This window comes from Phallusia mammillata, chromosome 6 (assembly GCF_965637545.1).
Source record: "Phallusia mammillata chromosome 6, kaPhaMamm4.hap1.1, whole genome shotgun sequence".
Lineage (NCBI taxonomy): Eukaryota > Metazoa > Chordata > Ascidiacea > Phlebobranchia > Ascidiidae > Phallusia > Phallusia mammillata.
The window spans coordinates 7,876,826-7,894,693 of record NC_137257.1 but is presented as its reverse complement, the minus strand read 5'-3'; the positions used below and the strand labels follow the sequence as shown (position 1 = coordinate 7,894,693).

General features: G+C 36.9%; 1 protein-coding gene and 1 non-coding gene across 2 annotated transcripts; both read left to right on the top strand.

Annotated features, from left to right (window-relative positions):
* Nucleotides 1–894: 894 nt before the first annotated feature.
* Nucleotides 895–16,044, top strand: LOC145234588 (G-protein coupled receptor 84-like). Its single transcript, XM_080099297.1, has 8 exons — nucleotides 895–1,036; nucleotides 2,258–2,455; nucleotides 5,704–5,859; nucleotides 7,908–8,085; nucleotides 11,121–11,309; nucleotides 12,845–12,930; nucleotides 13,532–13,633; nucleotides 14,379–16,044. Exons 1-8 carry the CDS (start codon nucleotides 960–962, stop codon nucleotides 14,674–14,676), a joined length of 1,284 nt encoding a protein of 427 aa, XP_079955423.1. The 5' UTR covers nucleotides 895–959; the 3' UTR covers nucleotides 14,677–16,044.
* On the top strand, nucleotides 9,178–9,251 carry Trnas-gga (transfer RNA serine (anticodon GGA)). The gene has a single exon. It is a non-coding gene; the product is annotated as a tRNA-Ser (tRNA).
* Nucleotides 16,045–17,868: the final 1,824 nt, after the last annotated feature.

Genomic DNA, 17,868 nt, shown 5'->3' with positions numbered 1-17,868 from the left:
AAAACCCTGGGTGTTGTTACGCGTCTCACGACCACCTTTAATCATTTTTTTGATGCGAGCAATGACGTTTAGAAACGGACGGAAATGCGAGCAATATAAAAATGACTACAGTCACGCCTAGGGATATGCAGAGCGGCAGGCAGCTGTGAAATAGACAGAAATGTCGTCGTTCAGGTCATAGGCCTCGCGGTTGTTGATATTGCAATTGGATAGTCAGTATACGCGTCCAGCTGAGAGAGTATTTACGTCATTGCGTCGAGGACGTGTTATTCCGAGAGTCATGTGAATTTGAGAAGTGTTTTTCGACCGCTTTTATTATGCAACCCTTTGTGCTATACTGACCCAGAAAGTCAAGCTGTAGCTTTAGAAACTTAGTTGACAAAATTATGTTTTCTGAGCTTAAGAAACATTATTAACTTGTATAGGCGTCTATAGAACTCGCGTGTCCGTGTGCCTGCACACGGCATTAGTTCAGTCTTTTGAAAAGGTTTTGGTATTGGTTGAAAACGTTTTGTGAAGTTGTGATGACAATACTCAAAAGCAATGGACCTGAAAGTTGTACAAATAAGCGACACCCAATAGCGACCTCGCTAGCAGGTGTAAGAGAAAGCTCGGATGGGAAAAAGGCAAAACATCGCCGTTGTAATGAAACCACCGGTGTTTTAAGCGGCACTATAAGAGAAACCTTCGGGCCAAACCAGTTGTCAGAAATGACACATTTAAATTGCCAGACTTTGAACATGATTCACTTTTAAGCTTTGTAGAGATAGCTGCTTTGTTTCAGTGAGAAGCATATGTGGTGGATTTGACTTAAAACTTTAACCGAATATTACGCAAAGTGAAATACAGCAAAGGTCAGATATTAACACAAATTGTTTGTACTTTGCAGTTTTCTGAAATATAACTATATAACTTGAAGTAAGTTATTTGAACTTAAGCTAACGGTTGTTGTATTTACGATGGAAACTACAACCGCAATCGTTATGAACGTTACCAATGCGATGCCTCCAGATCTTTCAAAACAGGCGTCCTTCAGGTAAGCGGAAACACATTAGATGTATGAAGTAACTTCTTCCCTATCAAGGCGTTTTTAAATTGACATGTAAGCAAAGAAACATGTAAAAAGTTTTAAAAATAAAAAGCCTATTGGAAAATACTATGATTTATGCATAACACAAGCTACAACAAGCTTGATGGTGCTTTCCCCATTTTGAAACCCGATTTGGGTAAATCAGACGTGTAAGCAACGCTTGTAGTATGGTTATTAACCTAGTGTAACCCATTGTATTTCTACAGCGTAAAATATTCCCCGTGCATTGTGCTACAATTTATTCAAATTATGTGAAGTTCCCTTAAAGCTTAACTCACACACTATATAAAATTTCCACATTAAGGGTTTTCTAACAACAAAATTTCCACTTTTGTTGATAAATGTGTGCTTGCGTATACAAGATAAGCTCAGTGGCTTTCGATGAACCGTAGAGCACTTTAGGTCAAATCGGTATGCGTAGTTTGCATCACTTAACACCCGCTAACAATAAACCGCACCAGTTGACTATTGGGAATATAGGAAGCCGCAAATTAAACGCAGCTCCTATGTTTTTCAAAACAGTTGCATATACGCATCACATTAAAGGTGATTTTAACCGTTTTAAACAACATAGCCTAAAATGAACAGAGATTTCTCAAAGCAAAATTGTTGCAAAACATTTTTAGAGAATCAAGACGCATGCTTCAAAAGTGCCTTTAAGTTTAAATCTTTGTGATGTCATTATAACAAACGTCACAGTTATGACTCATATACCTCAAATGCACCACCTACGGTGTGGCCAACGAAAAGTTATTTTGTGGCAAAGTTTTGTGTTCAGATCAATGTTCGTGAATAAATGCTTAAACTATTTGAATTATAACCTACTTTAAAAACAAAAAAAATCTGTCCAGCTCCTTGTGTGTGACAATATGAAGTCTCTAAAGTGACTTGCAACATTTAACGCAACATAATTAGAAACTACTATTAGATAACTTGTACACAGCGTAACAATAACGTTATGCAATAATGAAGATGAGTTTAAAGCAGTGGTTCTTAAACATTGTACCCGTAAATAAAAAACGTTAAGTTACATGATATGATCCTTGAAGAGAAATGACTGTCATTTTCATTGTATAGGTTTGTTGTGCATGAGTCCTATGTATATCACAGTAACATGTGGTCTAGGTTTATGTGTTAAGCCTACATTCAATCTTTTAAACCGCCCAGGTATTTTGGCATTTGCATTGCGGTTTTCACCATCGTGATCGGCAGTATAGGAAACCTCCTCACCATTCTGGCATTTGCTTCCAACCGAAAAATCCGCACAACCTTTAACGTGTTTATCGTCAATCTGAGTATTGTGGACTTTATCACCGCTACTCTTATGCTTCCATTCAATCTTGCAGGCTACGTACAAATGCAATGGTAAGATATTGTTTGATGTTTTCTTGCTTTTGTTTAGCAAAAAATCAAAATGAATGTTTTGAGCCTAGTAAGCAGATTCACAACAATCCTAGTAACTTGATTCTGCGAATCATTTCCTTTTCTCTTACCATTCTTATAACGATTTTTACTATTAATCACGGATATAGTTTTTTATACTATTTATAACAGGTTTGAAAACGTTATTTCCAGGCTTAAATCAGTAAGCTATTACTTTATGGCGTTAAAGTTTACTGGTTGTATTTTGGTTTATTAAACATTAACTTAGTACTGATTTCTAGACAAAAAACTGTTTAGCAATTGTATTTGTTGTGTATGTAAACAAATTAAAAATACAACTTTGTATTTGTTACAAGGAAGCCAACTAAAAGTGACAAGAAAAAAATGCCGCCAATTGAAAATAGGTTACATCAGAATAATCGCAACTCTTTTGAACCACATTTCGTGGCAAACGCTTTTTTTTTCTGGAGTCAGAATTCTAGCAAACCGGACTCTTGAGGTTGCGGGTTTAAATCGGGCCATTGCCACCCACGTTTCCTTTAACAATAACCGCAAAATTATTTGTGGTAAATCGGGATTGAGAACAGGTCTTGGCATCCACGTAAACAATAGTGATTGTCTGTAACACAGAAAAACTAAATGTCAGGAAATCAAACAATGTGGTTACCAGTTATATATTTTTTCATTTATTACAAACTGTGCAGATTTATACCTGACAACTATGCGCAGTGGCGAAGACGGTCTTCAAAAATGCCCCAAAAGTCGTAATTGGAATAAAAGAGAAAACAAATACACTTAAACCAAAAAGGTTTGAAACACTTTTGTAAAATGAAGCATAATTAGAATTCATACTAAAAAAGTTCATTATAAATCTGGACCAGATACACAAATTTTTTTACGCGGAAACAAAAAAAAACTTTACGGGACCCAAAACAGTTTAGTGTTCCCGAAAAACGTTTCATAAAACAAAATTGCGTCAACACAGGATGTTACGCGCTATACGTTGAAAATGCAACTTCCTTTGGCAAGGACCTATGACAAATAAGACACTTTCCGGGACTTTTGAGCTCAAGTCAATCCGCCAACCTGTCAGGCTAAGCCATCCATACTGGGTCGGTCGCTTTGTGATGACATCACTGCGGAATAAACCGTGATGTCATACTCTTCTTCCGTTTCGGTGTTTTCTCGCTTGCGTCGTGATGTAACTAGCTTTGTATCTAAACCAACGGTTCTCAAACTGGGGTCCGCGGTCCTTTAGGGGTCCGTGAGGCAATTTTGGGGGGACCGCGAAGAGGTTGAAGTAATTCTATAATCTAATTTGGGGAAAGTTTGTGGCACTGAATAAGCTTCAATTAAAGTAGGATTGAGAATTGACTGTCTCCATTGCTAAACAATAGCTTTTATTGCATAGCAACTAACATAAATACAATTGTTCGCGCACAATAGTAACGTTGTCTTGTATGTGATGTCACAAACTGTCTTTGGATCATTGTTATGCGCAATTGAGCATATCTAGCTACAATCCTGCAATCAACTTTCGTTTTTCTGAAATTCACATTCATGGTTAAGGACCGCGAGCCTTTGAAATAATGGCAAAGGGACCGTTTTGAAAAAATAATGAAAAAGTTTGAGAACCACTGATCTAAACGAAAAGGTTGAAAACCCCTCTGAGGTTCGATTTTGCAAAGAATGAAATTGTCGAAATAGGTTAAACTGTAATTTGAAATTTTTGTAGCTTACGGTACAAATATTATTTGGCAAAACCCATTTTGTAGATGTTAGGGTTAACAGATGTCGGGAATTTCCCGGACTTGTCCGCAATTAGGGCGTAAATTTTGTGTCCAGAAATGATTTTTAAAAACACTCTCAATGTCTGTAATTCTAACGCCAAGTAGCTTAACCTACAATAGTTTTTACTATTCGTTTAAAAAGGTTTACATTATAACGGTTGTCTGTGATGATTTTGATGGACGAAGCACCCCAACAAGTTTGAGCGCGTTGAAAGCTGACAACACTGGTTTAAAAGACCAGATCTTGCAAAACTTTCTTCTCTGTAACTTATTTCGGAACAAAACTGCGCCTTTTTCACTGTGATAGTATTGATATCTTATGAAAATATACTTTTGGGTTGGTAACGTGTAACAACATGCTATATAATGTATTGTAAAGGAACTTTGGTGTCGCCAAAGATAGTTATTCAAACCGTCCGGAATTTTGCCCACGCAGATATAGTAACCCTAATAGATGTGGTTTAGTTTTGAAATCACGCCAAGTAATACCTTGCAGTATAGCCTACACGCTTATGTAGCAGAATCCATATGTTTCAACTGCGAAAATCCCTTTGTCCTGTGAGGCAATATGTTGGTAATATGAGCTCAGAAAATGCAACTACAAAGCGGAAGACATGACCCGCACATCAATCGACGTAATTTTCTTACTGCATCACAAACAAGCAATGGATCCTTTGTAGATCCACCAAGCGCCTTCTGCATAATTAATGCAACAATTAGTGTTCGTTCAATCTAATCTATATTCCACTCACTTCTCCTGATAATTCCGTAGCTAAAAGTGTCATAGTTTTCCGTTTTATTGATTTTAGTTAACTTACGTTCGAGTTCATGACGTAGATTAACTCGTTATATCGATTATCTGACATAATTCATTTCCTAATTCCATCGATACGAAATTGATTACGAAAATTCGTGGTTTTTCTATAGCTTTTTGGGCAGTGTCATCAAACTTTGATTGTTTACTTGACAAAGCCAATTAGTGCGGATCAATTTTAGAAATTTAGCGAAATCATTTTTTGGATTATAATCCTATCATTATAAGAGGTTTGGTATAAACGCCTTTTGTGATCCGCAGCACAGACACACGATAAAAAACATGATATTTTAAGTATCACTATTCAAAATTGATTGGCATTTTTGAAAAGCATGTTACCAAATATTATTTTTATTTGATTTTCTAAACACAATGAAAACCAGTGCCCCTAAGCTAAAATGGCCTTAACATATTTACACCTTTGTTTGCTAAACCAAAGAAAAAGGTAATATTAAAAATGAGGTTATCACTTTCTTTAATATAAACAGCATTGAGCACATTTGTTCGTCATTGACAAACAAAGTTACATTCTTTGATGTAATCATAAATATTTTACGTGGCAATTTTGTTATTATACGCGTATATGGATTATTTATACAGTTTTTCTTGTTTTTTTCCGAATTCAGGCCTTTCGGGAACAATTCCTTTACAGCTCGAATCCAGGCATACAGTTACTTCTGCTGCGGTTACACATCTGTGGTGTTTCTCATTGCAATCACAGTCAATCGCTTCGTGGGAGTTGTGAAACCTGCCCAGTACAATGATCTCTTTCGTCGCAACAGGTAAGGCTTTAAAATATTTTCTCGTCTTCATTTTTTTGGTAAGGAACGAGATTTTCTCACAAACAATGTTATTTCATTCCTGTTTAATTTTTGGACTTAAAAACCTGTTAAAAATCAGGAAGATCTTGCGTTTCAAAACATCATTAAACCGTTAAGACAACGTTACAAACCTTTACTCAAAGTTTCGTGTACAACAGCTTTATGAGATGTTTGCTGCTAATTTTAAAAATCGCGTTTTTGTACTCATTGATTACAAGTGTCCAACAAGTATTAGCAATATCCAAAAACAAAGTGTACTATTTTTAGGGATCCAGCAAACAACCAACTGTGAAATAATATGTCGAACATTAGGCTAAACCCGGTGTGTTTAAATTAGAAGTCAAAAAACAGTTTAAGGGTTTGCTAATTTTACCAGAAAATCTTCTTTTAGATTTCCGCCTATTAGTAACATTACCTAAATTGCTATTGTATCTATATTAAGTAACCCCACGATAGAAACGCACGACGTATATATCCACACAGCGGAGATTACAGAGACATACGAAAACTCATCGCAACCTTCTTAAGCAAAACAATTCTCCTTTTCTGCCATCAAACTCAATTATGGCCTTGGGCACGTAAACTTTCATCGAAAAACGTTACGTAGCGTAAATTCCGTATAATGTCATTTGTGGCAATTACGTCAGAAATGTGCGCTGTTTTGAGCCAAACACGCGCTAATGTTAAGTTTATACCAGTTGGCTGGCGGGCCCATGAACGTAACCTCAAAGACTGACATTTGTCAATTCAACCAAGGCGTGCCTGTAGACACGTCAGGTATTAGATGATTCCTGGAATATATTCTGAATAAGCCACGGCTTGTATTGATCTTATGTCAAGTTCTCAATACAAAAATGCTAACAATCCAACATGCTTGTATTAGAGTTCAACACACGAAATGATTTAGTGGCTGTCTTTTCAATAAGCATGGGCTTGGCATTGGCTTTGTTTTTTGTGTGCAACCCTTAAGGTTTTGTTGGAATCGATAAAAACGATTTGTATGCATTTTTTAAAGGTTTAAAAACATTTTTGTAAAGATATTTTCGTTTATATTGACGATTTTTCGTACAGTTCTTTGTGCGTAGTTTAAAATATGGACTTACCTTTCATGCAACAAAACACAGAATTTGAATAAGTTTTTAATTGTGTCACCTGGTGAATCAAAAGCTTGTGTAGTATTTTCTATCATGCAGAAAGCAGAACAAAAATATGCTTTGGGAATCCAAAAGATCTTTATTGAAAAAAAAGTTATACAATTAGATTTCGACTCGAACGGTAAATATACGTGTTTTCAAAACGATCAATCAATCGTTTATTTGTCACGCTGTCAAAAGAAGAGAAGTAACACAAAAAAAACGCATGGTTGCATGACAGGTCAATGAAACAGACAAGTATCGGCCACCAAGGCATTGTTACGTTATTGTGTATTCAATAATAACTAGATGAGGAGACATACCCACAGTATGTGACCATCTAGCAAACAAAGCAGTTGGATTCCCATCGCAACCACATCTGTTTGTCAGATTATAACACGTCATCTGTAACACTATGAATTCGCTTTGCATAAAATTTCATAAATCTGACCTCACAATATCATATGACTGATAAATATGACACCAAAAATTGCAAACTGATTCTTCAAACACTCGGCCATGAAAATAATAGTGGCTTCCGTATTCCCAATTCATGCATAATTAAAAGCAGCATCTACAAACAAGTGTGTAAGGCATATGTTCCGATGTGATCCCAATAGGGCGATATAATACCCATACCGAATGCATATACCTGTATTACAAGAGTTTTGTGACATTGATTTAGAGATGCGCAATAATCAGATTAGCCGTCGCTTCGTGTGCTTTAACATAAACGAACCATTGAATTACAAACCGAAATGTTTACATAAGTTTATAGACTCGAGGGTTGATAAACATTGTGATTGAACAAAAAGTCTTGCAAAATAGCTGTGTTTTTCGGCTAATATTAATTAAATCTGTTTCATTTTTTGCCAGACTGGTGTTCACCTTGGTGTTTTGCTGGGCTCTCGCACCAGTGTGTCTCTTTCCGTTTTTCATCGGCACCGATCCTACCTGCAAAACCTTCAACCAAGCACTGACCGGGTATCGCACTGATCAGTTCGTCTGTACCTTCATATGCCTCCCTCCAAATGGCTGGAACGCCTACATGCAGGTAAAAAACGTTTTTATTCAAAACAATATCGATTAGTCGTTTCTAGACAACTACAAGTGCGAAACCATAATTGCTTCCAGTAAAATGTGAAATTCAATCAATGCGCTGGCTACCATGTCAAGCAAACCCTATGAGCTAAAGGTCTTTAGAGGTTCACGTTTATGTGTATAAATTTCCTCATAACATACCTGGCGCTTTGTTGATTGAAATGGTTTGAAGGGTTTCTAACCTTTCTAGAACCGAAAAATTACAAGATCGTAAGTTGTAGTTGTAAAAAATCATCCAATTTTAAATAAATTTCACATGGAATCTTATGCTTCTTAGTTCTTACACTCATGAATCGTGGTAAATTTATTCTGGGAATCTTTCCCTATTATATTGCCATTGCTCCAACGATTTCCAACTTTCATTTTTTCCCGAACTTGTGATCTTACACTCATGGTTAGTTTCAAAGTTTTTCTTAGCATAGTCCACTTAAATCAATCATTCCACGTAAACTATTAATTAAAACATGTATTCAAACGCGCTTGTTTCCGCTTGTACATCATATTTTCACTGATGATGACAATTGTTTTTGTCGAAACGTCTGTTTAATAAAATGATTTAAGATGAACATAAATTCATAACTGGGATCAGCCCTGAAGCGTCTATGCCAGTGGTTCTTAACCTTTTTTCCTTGCTGCACCCCTTTCAAATCACTAACCAATTTTCGCACCCCCTTTCAAATCACTAACCAATTTTCGCTCCCCCTTCTGTAATTGCTTAAATAGAATAAACCTAACCAACCTTAATGATTCAGCATCCCCGCACCCCCTAGGAACAGTTCTCGCACCCCTTGGGGGTGCGTGCACCCCAGGTTAAGAACCCCTGGTTTATGCAGACCAGCGATCACGGCACACTCATATATAAATCACAGTACGCCAGGCCCATTGAAGGCGCTATACCGCTTCAGGGCTGATCCCAGTTATGAATTTATGTTCATCGTAACTGATACTGGTCAATCTGGCGATCCCCTACTACGAAGCTGACATGTGCAGCATACGAGGCAGGCAACGGTGCTTGTGATTCGACTTTCGGCGGATTCTCCACTGGGCCTGTGTAGCTCAGTTGGTAGAGCGCGAGTCCCGGAAAGACTCTTGTCGTAGGTTCGAATCCCACCGCAGGCTAGATTTTTCTAGCCTACGCCTTGCCATATGGTGGTGAATGCTTGGTGACCGGCTGATTCGGTATAGCGCCTTCAATGGGCCTGGCGTACTGTGATTTAATAAAATGAGTTCGTTTTATTTTACATCCTTGGCAATTTGTTTTTTATTAAACCACGTAAATCAGTCATTGTAGTTTCACGGGGTCCTCTATGCTTTATTAGCTTTCGCATTGGTTTCCAATCACTCTAGTACAATTGTATCGCCTTAACGACCAATGTTAACCAACATGAATGGTTACAGCGGTGTTACAATAGCAAAAAAGGGTATAAATGGCTCTCGCTGTGAACAACTCAATGTTAAAATAGGATTCTGCAGTTATTTTGAACTGTAAACTCCCAACCCATTAACTGCAGTGAAGATGGCAACAAAATACGCCTCAAATTATTGCCCCACCTGCGCAAAAAATGCGGAAGTTGCACAGACAGCAACTTGCCTGTGGTGACCAACTTCTATCAATCAGCCGCATATATGACTCAGCGAATGACCGTTCTTCCCTGTCGTTTGTCGTTCGAAGTATACGTCAACGGAAAAGGTAACAACGTCGTCCGGGTACGTCAGTTTACTTGCTCACTACAAAATCCGCATTTATAAACAACGGCTCGATTTGCAGCATAGTTTGATTTGATGTAAAACTTAACACAAAACGTCACGCAGAATATAGTTAATTACAAATAGACAGTTCAGCAACTTTTTACTTATGTACGCTTGCAGCTACGTTGTGAACGTTTATGTTTGAAAAAAACTAGCCTTTGCGAGGACTTTTGATCCGTTTTTTAAAGTATTTTTTTTTAAAAAAACTGCAAAACAAACAACTTATCACAAGTTAAATTCGAAGTTTAAATAAAACATTTAACGAAGCACCAGAATGATTTGAAATAAACGAACCTTATAGGCCTACGTTGCTAACTGTCAGCCAAACATCAAGTTAGTTGTCAAAGTTGGGATATTTAATGCCACAAAAAACACAAAATTTTTTGCACAATTGTTGCACAGCATAATGGGAGTGTAGAAAACTCCGTGATTAGGCAAAATAAAAATAAATGTTACATGTAACATGTCATCTGAAAAATACACAACCACTGATCACAGTATCACACGATCACAAAAGTGTCTACACGTTTATTTTTCCGACGTTATACTACATCAGGTTAACATGCTGACTATTCCCGTACAAAGCACACGACTTGTAACTAACAACACGATGACAGCTACGGTAAAGATGTAATCATTAACACCGTGTTGAAGCAATAGCAATGCTGGGCGAAATCCGTTTTTTGTTTTAGATTGAGATGTTTTGTGCTTTTTCGCAACTGGAATGTGTGATATTCCTGCAACTATCCATTCATTATTTTTTTTAAGTGGAGATGAAAACTTGTTTTGTAAATTTGTCAAAACATCATGTTTATAGCTTTAATAAAAACCAAATTGCCAAGGATGTAGAATAAAACGTACTCATTTTATTAAACAGACGTTTCGACAAAAGCAATTGTCATCATCAGTGAAAATATCAAATTGTTTTTGTCAAAACGTCTGTTTAATAAAATGAGTACGTTTTATTCTACATCCTTCAATTTGGTTTTTTATTAAAGCTACTATTTAAGTCCGTGTCTTGTGTACCTAAAACCATGTTTATAATTTTTGGAAAATACCATGATCTTAACAGTCTGGAAAAAAATGTTTGTTAACGTTAAAACTTCAACATACACCTAAATCTAGTATCAGTTGAAAACGTGGTTTTTAAACGAAGATGCATCAGTGGTTTACAAATGAATCCAACATGAAAAGTTACATCCATCAGTAAATATAATTAAAAGCTTAATATATTTTCAGGTCACCAGGGTTGTGTTTCAATTTCTTCCACTGGCTGTTATGATTTCTTTGTATGGCTACATCTTTATAACGATTCGACGTAAGCACGAGAAAGTTGTTCGCAGTATGACAATCAGTAGAATCGCTCCTTCCCTTCAAGCCACCATTAGTGCTACAGGAACCCAAGTCAACCACTCAGGGTCCACTAAGGTAAATTAGTCATTCTTACCTTCCGCTTAAGGTGCTTGATGCAAAGGTTTCAAACAAAGGGTCGATTTTCGTTACGTGTTGGTGTCAATTCTTTCTACCATTTTCCGTTTAGATGACAAAGTTGAAAAATATGTAATACTAAACTAAACGTGTTGTTCAAAGGGTTGCATATTGAAAATGTTTGACCGATTTTTAAACAAAGCGTAAACGAAATTATTGTGCTGTTTTACATCAAAAACAAAAACAAAACTTGGTTAAACATGTAACTGTTGCTGTTATGACAAAAAGTATTTTGTTATGATACCTTACAAGAGCGGCAAAACAACTGTTATTGTTTTGTTTTGTTCCCAAAAAGTAAATCCAATTCACTTGTTTTGTGGGTAAATTGAAAGTGGTTTGACGTGTTCATTAATATTAAAACAGCTTCTTCATAATTATGACACTAGAACAGAGCTCTTCAACCGGGGTTCCGTACAACCCTTTCAGGGGTTCCGTGAACTTTAAGGGTTGCACAGGAGTAGCAATTCGAACACGAATGATTCATAGTATCATTATTTCGAACAGCAATGCTCGCCTGTGCAATATTGTTAACCTTTGTTACACTATTGATCAATTGTGACGTAATAAATACAACCTTGTTACACTCCGGCTAAGTTGCGAGATTAATGTAGAAACGACTGGTCCAAATAACACGGCAATGCATGCGTTTCAGTTAACCGTTTAATTCAAGTCAACCTTTGGGATGTGGTTTGGATGTGTGTGCATCTTTTTTCTTTGATGTAGCCTACTTGTATTACATTCATTAAAATTATTTTATGGGGCTTCCGCAAAGTTCGACAAAATACCTTAAGGGTTCCGCGTCACTAAAAAGGTTGAAGAGCACTGCACTAGAGGGTTATTATCATATTTTGCACAAGCACAGTTATTTTTGTTGAAGTAGTAGCACGACTGTTTTTACTTTAACAACAGCTGGAGAAGTCATTAGTGCTGTCACATCCACCTAAGAAATTTTCGTGATATCACTCACCCATGCGTTTTAGCATGAACCGGGGCCCACTTCCGAAAATCGAAGAAAAATAAAGTTACTTATCTAAACATTTTACCAGCCGCCTTGTATTATATGTAAAACAAAAATAAAATATTATTTTAATAATTTTCACTCAAGTTAAGAACGTATAAGGCTTTGCATGGTTACATTGCAAACGTAACTAAATTACCCAAAGTATTTGGTACTTTTGTTTCAAACAAGGCACATTCGTTAGGATTTCCAACACAAGCTTTAAGTTGATAAAGAGTAAAGGGCAGATCAACACGTAATTGCTTACCCATTTTACACTGTTGTATTGGGTAGGCGTATTTTCTGACTACACCCTGGTGATTCCCAACAATGTCGGTAAAAATATGCATACGTATTTTTTGTCAATTCCCAAAGTTGTTTAGAGTGCAAAAAAAAATTGTTTCTTTTTTTTGCATCCCAAATTCTGCATGTTTCGATCCAAGCAATTCCTAATTGTTTTGGTTGCTTTTGGTTGCAGAGTAAAGACGCAAGAAGAGGTTCGGATAGCTCAAAGAAAAACCTGATGCTGAGAAAAGTCAGCCAACAGAGCATGGCAACCGGAAAGTAAGATATTTCCACACTCTGTCATAACCAGTGGTGGGATTCAATTTTTTTTGTCTGCCGGTTCTATCATAAAAGTCATCTTTTTTAGCCGGCTCTGTTACAAAAAGTCCATTGACAGTAACCAGTAATGCTAACCGGTTTGCTGATCTCATAAAATTTCGTAAGACGTGTCTATAGAACCGGTGCGAACCGGCTGAATCCCACTACTAGTCATAACAATCCTTGGTATAAATGGCGCATTTGATAACCTGGTGTTTAACATAATTAGATTATAAAATGTGTACGAGTGTGTTTGAAAGCTGTCTACACTTTATGTTTAACACAGGCGTATAGCTGGTTTAGTTTTTTACAGTAACCAAAGTTAGATTCAAATTTTGAGTACAAGTCCAAGGCATGACCGTATTCCGCAACTTTAGTGCTTGTCGAAAGTTGGTTCACGTTGATAAAATACTCAAGTGCATTGTGGTTTTCTTTTGACGGTACTGGCACATGTAAAGAGACTCTGTCAAGCCTTAAGCAGTGTTCAGGATTATGGCGAGCCTGACGTAATTTTTTTAGTAGCATAACCTTTAACTGTATAAAACCTATTTGTTCTGTTTAGGAGATCCAAAGCGGACACACGTATGCTGTTTATCAGTGTTGCTATTTGTGTTGGTTTCATGATCACATTTCTGCCGAGCGTCATCGTCAATCTTATTCCCAAGTAAGTCACGTGATGAATTATGCATGAGGTCACGTTTTAGCGGTGTGATCTTTGCCTGCAGTTAAAGAAATACTTTAAGTGTTATCGCGGCGTGACAAGTGGGTAATTGCTTCTGCGTTCGATTTAATTGATGAGAAAGTAAAGGTTGAGGTTTCTCAGTAAAGTAATGCTCTGTTTAAAAAAAAAATTGTTCGTGCTTTCAACTTCTGCGGTGAATTAAGAAAATAAATGTTCTTTTCCGCGGCACAAATACCAACAACACAAAATTTGGGGTGGGTAAGGTAGCTTTGTGAGGTTTACAAATGTGGTTTCAAACGTTTCCATGCAAGCCCGTGTGTCGTTATCAGGTCCTAAAACACCAAAATAATTTAAAAATAGCGAATATGTCTCTGTACACTTGAAAATCTCTCGTGGTGCACTAATGTGCCGCCGCACAGTGTTTAGGGCTCACTGGCTTAAACACTTGTTTTTTTCATGCAAGAATTATTTCACAAATTTACAGAATGCAGGTGGTGAATAAAATTATTATATTTTCACGAAAATGTAACTTTTTATTTTCTGTGAAGCAAAATGGCAATTGTTTTCAATTGATTCAGTGATTTTGTAGAGCAAATTATTGTGTTTGAGACACTGTTGCAAATTTGTTTCTCTTGCCACAAACTCAATGTGGTTCTAAACATCTCGAAAAAAACGCAGGTGTACAATTCTAAAATGTTTACAAAACAAAAATCTTGTTTCCCTACAGGACTATTAAAATTGATCCACGAGTTCACATGATGGCATCAAACCTGACATGGTTCAATGCGTCTATCAATCCTATCATCTACGTCATCATGAATCGACGCTTCCGCAAGGAGTACATCCGCTTGGTGCGCATGCTCTTCGGACAAGTGAAGGGCAATTTCGTTCGGGACAGCTCCACTACATCCATAAAGGAAAAGGTGAACCGTACTGGAAGTATGTCTGCTGCAGCCTCCAATAATTTGATTGTGAATCGAATTGTTACTGATAGCTCAGCAAAATGCAATGGAGCTGCATTGTAGATTGTGTTGTTCTTCAGTGTCCGTTATTAAATGGCAAAATGTTTGCTACGAGCGCTATGCGATTTGGAGAATGTTCGCCCCATGTGTTTTTTCTTGAGAAAGTTTATTTCGTAACAGGTTTGAATTCAGCTTTTAACAGACAACAAGGCTTCTGTCAAAATGTCCGAAAATAGCGCCTTGCATATTAAAGGCAAGGAATTTTCGATCAGCTTTTTGTTTTAATGCTGTTCGACTAAAAAACAATGGAACAAATACGACTGAAAATAAAACGATTGCATAAACACACTGTTCACTTTTTCCCCTAATACTGTGTGCTGGATAAATTAGTCTATGAAATTGATGGTGGCGTTGATGTTTCAATCCGTATGTAGCTGTGTGCTTGTCACTGAATATATATTTTTCCATCAACTTTTAAACGAGAGTCGTTTATCACATTTTTGTGTTTTGCAATGTCTCCAGTATACCATCTCGTTGGGACGCATTACGCCTGTTTACTTTGTATGTAGAAGTGTCCGAATTTTTGTAGCGAAGTTTCAATGGTAACAGTACTGGGATTTATCTGTAATAAACCATATCTTAGAAGTTCAAACGTTATTTAAAAAATGCCTTTTAAAATCGTTAATTTCTTCAACATTTTTTTGTCTACAATCATTTACGTGTGAATGTGAATTAAAGCTCGAGAGCCGGCCCGAACCCGACTTTAAAAAAAATAAACCGCCATTAGACCGAAAACTAAGCAAAATTATGCGTCATATCCATGGCCTAGTGTTAAGTCAGGCCCGAATCAATTTTTATGAAAATAAATTACGTTTTTTTTTATTTGTGGTGATAAATCTTTGGATTGTAGCCTACTGGTGTAAAAATGACTTGCTTTGCAAAACACATATTTTTCTTCATCTTTTCTTGTTGTACTTTGTACATTGAAGTTCCAGTGTTTTTGCATCATTATTTATTTATTCAACACGTTTCGTGTAAAATAGTTGGAACCACTTTGCGTTTCGTGCTGTGGTGGGTCAGAGTTTCTAAAGCTATCTCTATTCATAAAATTCAAAAATAAATTGCATATAGTTCTGAGGATGTTTTGTTCTAAATTTTATCATTCCATTACTTTATTTTAGCGAACACAAATTGTTTTGACATTTACCCCCTTTTCTCTTTAATGTGTTTCCATTACCATGCATTAGGATTCGCAATGGTGGCTTTGATTTTATTAATGTGACGAAAAAAGCGCCTAGCACCAAATTTTTAATCAATAGATGTGTGACGTCACGTCTTCTGGTGATTTTCCGCTCCACTTGCGTTGTAATGTCGCCAGTGCTTGTACAAATACATTGCACCTGTAAAGCAAATAAAACTGAAAACTTTTTTTTTATCATTTTTCTACAAACTGAAGATGTAGAGGTGTGTAAATGTATTCCTGTCATCAAAAATGTTAACGATTGGTCTCGATGCCAATGTTGCTTTAATTTGTGGTTTCTGCTAAAATTTTATAAAATGGAAAAAAATAACTCAGTAGTGCCCTCTAACGGTAGCATTTTTTATGTAACGTTTTATGTTTCATCAACTGTTTGTCCTTGGCCGCAACGTCTCTACAACCATGCTTAAACAACAGATACTTACAAATGTTACTTTGTTATCCCATGTTAACGCATGCAAAAATGCATCACATGTGAAACAAGGCCCTTGAACCTCTTAATACCAAAATCGATAATTGTTTTATACACCAATCTACGGTAAACAGAGCTTTCCACCAGAAACGAAAATAGATGATTCCGATAATTTATAAGTGTGCTCTTACCATGCCATTTCGTGCGTGTGTTAGCACAGTCAGCAATGATCCCATTTCCAGTAAATGATTAACACGTCGCAAAGTCATACAGCCTTTGTACGCATGCCGACTTTATCGGAAAGCAATATGGACTTTACATTTTTGGAAAAGACTTGTCTAGCAAATTTGGCTTCTGGTAGGTTGTTTCGAATGCCCACTGCTTCCATAGACATTACACTTCGATTGTGATATGTAAATGAAGATGTTATGTCTTTGGAGCAACAGAAAATCGAAATGTTTTTTTGTGTTTTTCAAGATGACTGATTGATAAAACTAATATACTACCTATTATCTTTCTCTACCTGTCATATTTCTACGATTTCTTTCTCTGAACTTTGGCTGCATGTAACTCAAATCTCGTAATGCGAAAAAAAATTGTTTGTTGAACAGACTACATACGAAAAAATCTTAAAATGAGAATCTTTCTCAATCAAAACCTGATTGGGTGTTACAACCTTCGCTGTAGATGTGTCGTTACTTCAAACTTCCCTCTAAAAGCAACCAAGGCCAATAATTTATTTTCCATTCGTGAACGCTTCATCTGGAAGATCTATGCTTCCTCCTCGTTAACTACATCTGTAACTACGGCGTAAACCCTACATGTGAGTTCGTAATTTTATAGGCACGCCCAACGACACGTGTAGGTCTTCACACAGGCAAGTGTCACAGCTTGCACCGGGTTTCAGGGATATAAAAAGGCCTATAAGGTCGGCCTATGTGTTCCTTACGCCTGTGCCCGTATTGACACAGGCTTATCTAGAGAGACGCCTGGAGCTCTGCAAACGTGTGCGTCGATAGCTGGCAAACAAAGGTCCAGACGTTCAAGGCAGTTGTTTTTTGTCGACGGAAATTTTCGCATATTACCTCAACAGGTAATATATAGGGATAACCGTTGTTCCTCGGCGCGACGAAGTAACAATGTTTGCAGTTCGATAAGGAAAGGAGTCTACCGCGTCGCGCTCCTCAAGGGCCGGCGGCCAATCGGGTCCTCATACAATTAACTTTACCAGGAAGTAGCAAAAACACTGTTTGTTTTAACCCGGTACACCATACTTTGCCGTTCACAACACTGTCAGCCAATGAAATTTTAAAATATCAGGCCATAAATTTAGTATCAATTTTATGGTTACCGGCTTATATGTTTAACATTTCTATTCCCAGTACACAACAACCTTACAATGCGGTGTGAAAAAGAATTTTGTTGAAAATATTTCAATCCGGCTGGTGAATGCGTCTATAACGATTAAAAATTAAAGTCGATGGGTTGGATAGCATGTTGAGCCTATAAAGCGTATGTACATAGCACACTCACCACAGTTTGCACACACAGTCACACAAAAGGTCATAAACAGTGTATACTGAAT